The following is an 11,030-nucleotide window of genomic DNA, read 5'->3' as shown; positions in this document are numbered from 1 at the left end:
TATCTGAATTCTGAGTTCTTATGGATGCCAATCATTCTGAACTTCAAAGGATAAAGTGAGATGCCAAAACTGTTTAGAAGCAAAAAGGCCACTAGTCCCGGTCATCTAATTGGAACTAAGCTTCATTGATATTTTTGAAAGTTATTGTATATTCTCTTCTTTTTATCCTATTTTGTTTTTAGTTGCTTGGGGTCAAGCAACAATTTAAGTTTGGTGTTGTGATGAGCGGATAATTTATACCTTTTTGGCATTATTTTTAGGTAGTTTTTAGCGTGTTTTAGTTACTTTTTATTATATTTTTATTTGTTTTTATGCAAAAATCACATTTCTGGACTTTACTATGAGTTTGTGTATTTTTCTGTAATTTTAGGTATTTTCTGGCTGAAATTGAGGGACCTGAGCAAAAATCTAATTCAGAGGCTGAGAAAGGACTGCAAATGCTGTTGGATTCTGACCCTCCTTCACTCGAAATTGATTTGCTAGAGCTACAGAAGCCCAATTGGCGCGCTATCAATTGCGTTGGAACGTAGACATCTTGGGCTTTCCAGCAATATATAATAGTCCATATTTTGCCTGAGCTTTGATGGCCCAAACTGGCATAAAACGCCAGAACTGGCACCAAAACAGGAGTTAAACGCCCAAACTGGCACCCAAGCTGGCGTTTAACTCCAAGAATGGCCTATGCACGTGAAAGCTTCAATGCTCAGCCCAAGCACACACCAAGTGGGTCCCGAAAATAGATTTCTGCACTATCTGCACTTAGTTACTCATTTTCTGTAAACTTAAGTTACTAGTTTAGTATAAAAACTACTTTTAGAGATTCATTTTGTAACTCATGACATTTTACACTTCATATTGTATTTTCTACGGCATGAGTCTCTAAACCCCATAGGTGGAGTGAGGAGCTCTGCTGTGTTTCAATGGATTAATGCAATTACTACTATTTTCTATTCAATCACGCTTGATCCTATTATAAGATACTCACTCGTACTTTAATATAGAGAATGAGATGATCTGTGAAACTCATTATTATTCTCAATTCCATGAACGCGTGCTTGACAACCACTCCCGTTCTATCTGAGCTCATTGTAGTTATTGGGCGACAGCTTGAGTGCATATCTCTTTGGTTTCTGATCCACGGACCGAGTCCGTGAGATCAGAACCTTCGTGGTATAGGCTAGAACCAATTGGCAGCATTCCTGGGATTCGAAAAGTCTAAACCTTGTCTGTGGTATTTCGAGTAGGATCTGGGAAGGGATGACTGTGACAAGCTTCAAACTCGCGAATGTTGGGCGCAGTGACAGTGTGTAAAAGGATAGAGAGATCCTATTCCGACGCTAGTGAGAACCGACAGATGATTAGCCGTGCGGTAGCTATACCTGGTATTTTTCATCCGAGACGAGAAATCCGATAGTTAATTAGCCGTGTAGAGATCGTACCTGGTATTTTTCATCCGAAAGGATCATACAGCTTGCTATTGAAGGAAGCCATGCATGTTTGGAGAAGAAGACAGTAGGAAAGCAGAGATTCAGATGACAGAGCATCTCCGGAACCTCAACCTGTTCCTCATTACTGGATCACAAGTACCATTTATTTTATGTTATTTACTTTTTATAAACAAAATCATTTTTATCATTAATATCCTGACTAAGATTTACAAGACAACCATAGCTTGCTTCAAGCCGACAATCTCCGTGGGATCGACCTTTACTCACGTCAGGTACTATTTGGACGACCCAGTGCACTTGTTGGTCAGTTGTGCGGAGTTGTGAAAAGTGTAATCACAATTTCGTGCACCATCCACTCCCCTTCACGATCCTACTCAAGGTGCCACAGACAGGGCAGATCTTCTAGATCAGAAAGTGCTGCTTCTCTGACTCTAGCCTTAATGCCACAGAAACTTCACACCCATAGTCAATGGAATTATATGTCACATATCCAAAGTTGCTCAGATGCTCTATAGGAATCTGTAATGCAATCTCTAGCTTTAGTTCAACGCTATCTAGGTCAGGAATTTCACGAAACTCATGTGGAACAAGGGTGATTGTCACGGGTCACCCTCAATTCATAAGGTGAAGAACGAGGTTGCATAAGAGAATAGAATCAGACATATTGAATGAAAATAATAATATTATTGATCCATAAAACTTAGCAGAGCTCCTTACCTTAACCTTAGGAGTTAGTGACTCATGCTAATAGAAAAATACAATGAAAGGTTCGAATGGGCAAGACTCCTCTAACAAGAGTGAACTCTTGTATATATATATATACTAATCAGCTAACTAAGGATTACAGAAATATGATAGAGAAGACTTAGGAGTGCAAAAATCCACTTCTAGGGCCTACTTGTTGAGTGTTTGGGCTGAGCTTTGAGTGTCTCCACGAGCTAGGGTCCCTTAGGGGCGTTGAACGCTAGCTAGGGACCCCCTTTTGGGCGTTGGACGCCAGCTGCTCCCCTGTGGGCGCTGGACGCCAGGAATAGGGCTGGTGGCTGGCATTGAATGCCGGTTTTGGGCCTTCATTTCCGAAGCAAAGTATGAACTATTATATATTTCTGGAAAGCCCTGAATGCTATCTTTCCATAGCCATTGATATCGCACCATTTGGACTTATGTAGCTCTAGAAAAGCGCTTTCGAGTGCACGAAGGTCAGATCCTAACAGCATCTGCAGTTAGTTAAATAAACTATTACACCAATTCATATACAAAACACTTAGTTAAATAAACTTGGAAGATAAGATTATATGCATATAAAGCAATAAATACTACCTACAAGGACTTACATATTGTTATGCACATAAGAAGTTGTGGTGCAAATGATGAAAGTTCCTTCATAAAGGGAATGTGTCAACACCAAACATAGTATGGTGAGACCAAACTTAGTGTGACACATTCACTCTAAAGTTGGGCCAAGTACCCATGAAGGTGGAACTTCATCTAGGTGTGATAGCACCAATATTATTCCATGCAAGGCACATAAACTAAAAGTAATAAAATGCTAAAAGAAAAGAGCTAGGAATAAAAAATTACCAACTAATGGGTTGCATCCCATTAAGCGCTTCTTTAACGTCACTAGCTTGAAGGTGCATCCTCTTCAAGTGAGGATTTGAGTGGTTTTTTGATGATCTATGTGGCCGCTAAGGTAGTGCTTGAGCCTCTGGCCATTTATAGTGAACTTTCTTCCTGAATTTTCTTACATAATCTCCACATGACCATATGGTGAGACCTTGGTGATGGTGAAGGGCCCAAACCACCTAGGCTTCAACTTTCCTAGGAAGTGTTTCATCCTTTAATTGAAGAGTAGTACCAATTGTCCAGGTTCAAAGGTTCTTGCCACATCTTGGTTTTCTTCTTGTAGAGCTTGACATTCTCATAAGCTTTCACCCTAAACTCATCAACTTCATTGAATTAGAGTAATCTCTTTTCTCCCATAGTCTTGGCATCAGAGTTTAGAAATTTTGTTGCCCAATATGCTCTATGCTCTAACTCAACTGGTGAGTGACAAACTTTGCCATAAACAAGTTGGTATGGTGACATTCTTATTGGCGTCTTGAAGGCTGTTCGGTAGGCCCAGAGAGCATCATCAATCTTCCTTGACCAATCTTTTTTGGAGGCTCTAACAGTCTTCTCTAGGATTTGCTTTAGTTCTCTATTAGAAATCTCCACTTGGTCACAGTTTTGAGGGTGGTACGGGGTTGCCACTTTGTGTTTAACTCCATATCTTTGGAGTAGTGTGTCCAATTGCTTGTTACAAAAGTGACTGCTATCATCACTAATTAAGGTTCTTGGGACACCAAACCTACTTCTTGAGAAATCTAAGCACCACTTTAGCATCATTTGTAGGCAAAAGTACTGCCTCTACCCATTTAGAAACATAATCAACAGACAACAGCCACCAAAATATAGTTGTTGGAGTATGAAGAAGGGAATGGTCCCATGAAATCTATTCCCCACACATCAAACAACTCCACTTCCAAGATAGAATTTTGTGGCATTTCATTCTTCTTTGGCAAGCTCCCAACTCATTGGCATTGGTCATAATTCTTCACAAATTCACATGTATTTTTGAAAAGTGTGGGCCAATAAAACCTACATTGAAGGACCTTTGTTGCAGTCTTTTCTCCGGATTATGCCATCCAAGCATCTCTTAAACAAGTAAGGATCATCCCAAAAGAAGTATCTAACATCATGATGTGGCTTCTTGATTTGTTGCTTGGTAAACTCCTTTAGAACTATCCTTCCAACTTTATAATTGGCCATGTTTGCAAACCAAGGTGCCTTGCAAATTACAAAGAGTTGCTCCTCAGGAAACTTTTCATACAAGGGAGGTGGGTGAGATTGAGTTTCTAATAGTTCAAGTCTAGAAATATGACCTGCCACATGATTTTCGGAACCTTTCCGGTCCCGAATTTCAATATTAAACTCTTGAAGGACAAGCACCTACCTAATCAATATTGGTTTAGAATCCTACTTAGTCAAAAGGTACTTAAGAACAGAGTGATCAATATAAAAAATAACCTTTGAACTAATTAAATAGGATCTAAATTTATTAAATGCAAAGACCACAGCTAATATCTCTATCTCTGTCGTAGTATAGTTCCTTTTAGCGTCATTAAGAATCTTGCTTGCATAGTATATGACATGCAGAAGCTTATCTTGTCTTTGCCCCAAAACAGCTCCTATTACAAAATCACTTGTGTCACACATTAATTCAAATGGTGAAGTCCAATTTGGAGGAGAAATAATGGGTGCAGAGACAAGCTTAGCTTTGAGAGTTTCAAAGGCATGCAAGCATTCATTATCAAAGTTAAATGATACATCAGCAACCAAAAGGTTACTTAATGGTTTAGCTATTTTAGAAAAATCTTTAATAAATCTTCTATAGAAGCCGGCATGTCCTAGGAAACTCCTTATTCCCTTCACATTCACAGGAGGTGGTAGTTTCTCACTTACCTCCACCTTAGCCTTGTCAACTTCTATACCTTTGTTTGAGATATGTTGCCCAAGAACTATACCATCATTTACTATGAAATGACATTTTTTCTAATTTAAAACAAGGTTCGCCTCTTAGCATCTTCTCAAGACCAAGGCTAGATGTTGCAAGCAAGGCTCAAAGAGTCACCAAAAATAGAGAAAGCATCTATAAAAACCTCAATAAATTTTTTAACCATATCAGAGAAAATTAAAAGCATACACCATTGAAAAGTAGGCGGAGCATTGCATAATCCAAACGACATTCGATGATAAGCAAATACCCCAAATGGGCAAGTAAACGCCATCTTCTCTTGGTCTCGAGGGTCCACTACAATTTGAATGTAGCCAGAATAGCCATCTAAGAAACAATAGAACGCATTCCCAGCCAATCTTTCAAGCATTTGATCAATAAAGAAAAGTGGGAAGTGGTCTTTTCTTGTGGCAGTGTTGAGCCTCCTATAATCAATATACATCCTCCAACCGGTTACGGTTTTTGTAGGGATGAGTTCATTCTTCTCATTGGCCACCACTGTGACTTCTTCTTTCTTGGGAATAGTTATACTGGGCTTACCAAAGGGCTATCAGAGATTGGATAGATAATGTCGGCTTCCCACAGTTTCATAACCTCTCTTTGAACCACCTCTTTCATTACCCGATTAAGCCTCCTTTGTGCTTGCATAACTAGTTTAGAGTTTTCTTCAAGCTAGATGTTGTGCATATACATGGCTGGGCTTATTTCTTTAAGGTTACCAATGGTCCAAGCAGGGGCTGATTTGTGGTCCTTCAATATCTTGAGCAGTTCCTCTTCACAAGTACTCAAAAAGGAGCTTATTTTCACTGGATAAGAGTCCTTTTCTCCAAGAAAAGCATATTTTAGAAAAGGAGGTTGGGACTTTAAATCAAGCTTGGGTGTCCCCTCCTCCTTATTAGGAACATGTATGACTTCTTTGGGTAGTGGGCAATCATCAATTTCAGCTATACCATCCTCAACAGGAGGCTCTAGTGAATCATTGAGTACCTTCTCTTCTAGTGCTTCTTGCACCAAAGGATCTATCAAATCAATTTTTATACAATCTTCCGAATCACTAGGATGTTGCATAGCCTTGAATACATTGAGGATAATTTGTTCATCATTAACTCTCAATGCTAATTATCTTTTTTGCACATCAATTAAGGCACTTCTAGTAGCAAGGAAAGGTCTTCCTAAAATAATGGAAGCATTAATGTCTTCCTCCATGTCCAAGATAACAAAATTTGCAGGAAATATAAAGGTTCCCACCTTAAGTAGCAAGTTCTCAACAACACCAAGCGGAAACTTAATAGATCGATCAGCGAGTTGTAGAGAAATTTTAGTGGGTTCTACCTCATCAATTTGAAGCTTTCTCATCAAAGACAGGGGCATTAGATTGATGTTAGTCACAAGATCACATAGAGCTCTTTCAATGGTAACCTCACCAATGGTGCAAGGGATAAAAAAACTCCCTGGATCTTTCAAATTTTTAGGAAAATTCTTTTGAATTATAGCAATACACTCCTTGGTAAGTACGACTATTTCATATTTCTTCCAATTCCTCTTCTTTGCCAACAAATCTTTCATAAACTTGGCATAAAGAGGCATTTGCTCTAAGGCCTGAGCAAAAAGAATGTTAATTTGATGCTTTATAAAGACTTCCAAGAACTTAGAGAATTGCTTGTCCTTAGTTTCCTTTTGTATCCTTTGAGGATAGTGAATACGAGGCTTGTACTCTAGGGCCTTGACCTTCTCAAATTGTGCTCTTTAGAAGCGTGAGGTGAATGTGCAAGGGAATTGTTAGGCACATGTTCTCCTTGAGGAATGTCATTCTTCATTGCCTCTTTCTTTTACTTGTCATTGCTTGTGGTCTCCTTTCCCTCCACTTTGCTACTTCTCAAACTTATAGCCTTGCATTCCTCTCTTGGGTTTAGAATTGTGTCACTGTGAAATATATTAGTTGATTTCTCAGCAATTGGCTGGGCCAATTGACCCATTTGGACTTTCAGGTTTTGAATAGAGTCCTTGGTTTCATGCATAAAATTTTGAGTAGTTTGGATGAAAGTGGAGGTGTGTTATAAGAGTGTTTCTAAGGCAATCTCCGTGAGGGATGGCTTTTAAGGATTTTGGCTGGTTGTGGTGGTTGGTAATGGTTGTTGAAATTGTTTTGGTGAGGGTTGTTGAAGTTATTTTGCCTTTGACCTTGATTTTTCCACCCAAATTTCGGGTGATTTCTCCATCCAGGGTTGTAGGTCTTAGAGAAAGGGTCATTATTGGGTGGCCCAGAAAAATTTTCCATATAATTCACTTACTTCAGAGAGGATTGGCCAAAATCATATCCTTCACCATGAGAAATTCCTCCACTCATGTTGTAAGAAGCATCTTGTGTATTTACTGCAGAGACTTGCATGTTCCCAAGTTGTTAGGTAATAATAGCATTGATTTATTGGGACATGGCTTTATTCTATGCTAGAAGAGTATCTAATGCATCCAACTCCATCACTCCCTTCCTCATGGTTCTCTCAGAGGAACATAGATATTGATTGTTAGCCACCATCTCTATTAACTCCAAAGCTTCATCAGTGGTCTTTTTCATGTATAGAGATCCTTCAGATGAGTTATCCAATGAGATCCTAAAAGTAGGGATAATCGCATCATAGAAAATCTAGAGTTGTACCCAGTCAGAAAACATGTCCGGTGGACATTTCTTCAACATCTCCTTAACGTCTGGATATTCATTCTCAGCTTTGTCAACCTTCGAGGTGGGAAGAATTTAGTTAGAAACTTGCTTATCAAATCCTCTCAGGTTGCTATGCTCTCCTTGGGTTGAGTTTCAAGCCATTGTTTAGCCTAGTTCCTTATAGAGAATGGGAACAACAACAGCCGATAAATCTCAGCAGGGACTCTACTTGACCGTGTCACAGACTAGAAGGAAGTTAGAGATATGTTGGTTAGGATTCTTGATGAGCGGATATTTTATACGCTTTTTGGGGTTAATTTCATATAGTTTTTAGTGTGTTTTAGTTAGTTTTTAGTTTATTTTCAGTAGCTTTTAGGCAAAATTCATATTTCTGGACTTTACTATGAGTTTGTGTGTTTTTCTGTGATTTTAGGTATTTTCTGGCTGAAATTGAGGGAGCTGAGCAAAAATCTGATTCAGGCTGAAAAAGGACTGCTGATGCTGTTGGATTCTGACCTCCCTGCATTCAAAATGGATTTTCTGGAGCTACAAAACTAGAAATGGCGGGCTTCCAATTGCGTTGGAAAGTAGACATCCAGGGCTTTCCAGAAATATATAATAGTCCATACTTTTCTTAAGGATAGATGACGTAAACTGGCGTTCAACGCCAGTTCCTTGCTGCTGTCTGGCGTCCAGCGCCAGAAACAAGTTACAAAGTGGAGTTCAACGCCAGAAAAGGATCCAAAGCTGGCGTTGAATGCCCAAAACAGCCCTATGCACGTGATTAGCTTATGTCTCAGCCCCAGCACACACCAAGTGGGCCCCAGAAGTGGATTTTTGCACCATCCATCATAGTTTACTCATTTACTGTAAACCTAGTTTACTAGTCTAGTATTTAAACAACTTTTAGAGACTTGTTTTGTATCTCATGACATTTTTAGATCTGAACTTTGTACTCTTTGACGGCATGAGTCTCTAAACTCCATTGTTGGGGGTGAGGAGCTCTGTTGTGTCTCGATGAATTAATGCAAGTATTTCTGTTTTCCATTCAAACATGCGTGTTCCTATCTAAGATATCCATTCGCGCCTAATTATGGAGAAGGTGATGATCCGTGACACTCATCACCTTCCTCAATCCATGAACGCGTGTCTGACAATCACCTCCGTTCTACATCAGATTGAATGAGTATCTCTTAGATTCCTTAATCAGAATCTACGTGGTATAAGCTAGATTGATAGCAGCATTTATGAGAATCCGAAAAGTCTAAACCTTGTCTGTGGTATTCCGAGTAGGATTCTGGGATTGAATGGCTGTGATGAACTTCAAACTCATGAGTGCTGGGCGTAGTGACAGACGCAAAAGGATAGTAAATCCTATTCCGGTACGATTGAGGACCTGCAGATGATTAGCCGTGCGGTGACAGCGCACTTGGACCCTTTTCACTAGAAGGATGGACGGTAGCCATTGACAACGGTGATCCACCAACATACAGCTTGCCATAGGAGGAACGTGCGTGCGTGAAGAAGAAGATAGGGAGAAAGCAGAGATTCAAAAAGGCATAGCATCTCCAAAACTCCAACATATTCTCATCTACTGCATAACAAGTAACCTTTAATTCATGCTCTCTTGTTCATTTGCAAGTCAATTGATAACCACTAATTAATATCCTGACTAAGAGTTGCAAGATAACCATAGCTTGCTTCAAGCCAACAATCTCCGTGGGATCGACCCTTACTCACGTAAGGTATTACTTGGACGACCTAGTGCACTTGCTGGTTAGTTGTGCGGAATTACATAGTGTGAAGTAATTTTCGTGCACCAAGTTTTTGGAGTCATTGCCGGGGATTGTTTGAGTTTGGATAACTGACGGTTTATTTTGTTGCTTAGATTAGGAAAAATTTTTCTTTTTGGTTTAGAGTCTCTTATTATTTATACATTGTTAAAACACTTTAAATTTATAGCTCAATTAGTTAGAGCGTGGTGCTTATGTTCTTGGTAATTGGCTATCCTATTTTTAAAATCTTTTTCAAAAATAATTATTCTTTGAATAAATCTTGTGCCAAACTCTAAGTTTGGTGTTTTCTTATTGATTTTTCTTTGTTTTTCGAAAATTTTAGTATGGTTTTCTAAAAATTTTAAGTTTGGTGTTCTTTCTTCATGTTCTTGTGTTCTTGTGAGTCTTCAAAGTGTTCTTGAGTTTTCCTTGTGTCTTGATGTTAAAATTTTTAAGTTTGGTGTTCCTTGGTGTTTTCCCTCCAAAATTTTCGAAAACAAGGAGCATTAGATCTAAAAATTTTAAATCTTATGCTGTTTTATTGTTTTTCTCTTTCCTCACTAAATTCAAAAATATCTTTTCTCTCTATTTTTAAAACAAAATTTTGAAAATTATTTTTAAAAATTCAGATTTTTTTTCAAAATTTAAAATCTTTTCCAAATCATATCTTTTTCAAAACTTCCTAACAACTTCCTCTCTCCTCATTTTTTTTTTCAAAAATCTTCACCTATTTTTATTTATTTTATTTTAATTTATTTTATTTTCGAAATAATTAAATAAATAAATAAATAAAAATAAATAATTTTTTTACATCATCTCCCTTTCTCCATCATGGATCTAAGTGGAAATGAACAGTCCAGGAGGACTCTGGGGTCATATGCTAACCCCTCTACTGCTTCATATGGGAGTAGTATCTGCATACCTTCCATTGGAGTCAGTAGCTTTGAGTTGAATCCTCAGCTCATTATCATGGTGCAGCAAAGCTGCCAGTATTCCGGTCTTTCACAGGAAGAACCTACAGAGTTTCTGGCACAGTTTTTACAAATTGCTGACACAGTACATGATAAAGAAGTAGATCAGGATGTCTACAGATTATTACTGTTTCCATTTGCTTTAAAAGACCAAGCCAAGAGGTGATTAAATAACCAACCTAAGGCTAGCATAAGGACATGGAAACAGCTGACAGAAAAATTTCTGAATCAATACTTTCCTCCAAAACGGATGACACAGCTAAGGCTGGACATCCAAGGCTTTAAACAAGGAGATAATGAATCTCTTTATGATGCCTGGGAGAGATACAGAGAGATGCTACGAAAATCCCCCTCTGAAATGTTTTCAGAGTGGGTTCAGTTAGACATCTTCTATTATGGGCTTATAGAAAGAGCTCAGATCTCTTTAGATTGCTCAGCTGGTGGATCTATCCACATGAGAAAGACAATTGAAGAAGCTCAAGAGCTCATTGATACAGTTGCCAGAAATCAGCATCTGTACCTAAGCAGTGACTCTTCCATGAAGAAAGAGGCTAAAACATTAACTGCTAAACTCAATCCTGCAGAGCAAGCTGCTGAATTCAATCAACAATTGGATTTTCT

General features: G+C 38.6%; 1 protein-coding gene across 1 annotated transcript; it reads right to left on the bottom strand.

Annotated features, from left to right (window-relative positions):
• Positions 1 to 5,676: 5,676 nt before the first annotated feature.
• Positions 5,677 to 6,591, bottom strand: LOC112786028 (uncharacterized). Its single transcript, XM_025829453.1, has 2 exons — positions 6,139 to 6,591; positions 5,677 to 6,075 (listed from the first exon to the last, which is right to left on the bottom strand). Exons 1-2 carry the CDS (start codon positions 6,589 to 6,591, stop codon positions 5,677 to 5,679), a joined length of 852 nt encoding a protein of 283 aa, XP_025685238.1.
• Between the last annotated feature and the right edge of the window lie 4,439 nt (positions 6,592 to 11,030).

Source organism: Arachis hypogaea, chromosome 20 (genome assembly GCF_003086295.3).
Source record: "Arachis hypogaea cultivar Tifrunner chromosome 20, arahy.Tifrunner.gnm2.J5K5, whole genome shotgun sequence".
Lineage (NCBI taxonomy): Eukaryota > Viridiplantae > Streptophyta > Magnoliopsida > Fabales > Fabaceae > Arachis > Arachis hypogaea.
The sequence above is the reverse complement of the archived record's forward strand: the minus strand, read 5'-3'. Positions and strand labels throughout refer to the sequence as shown.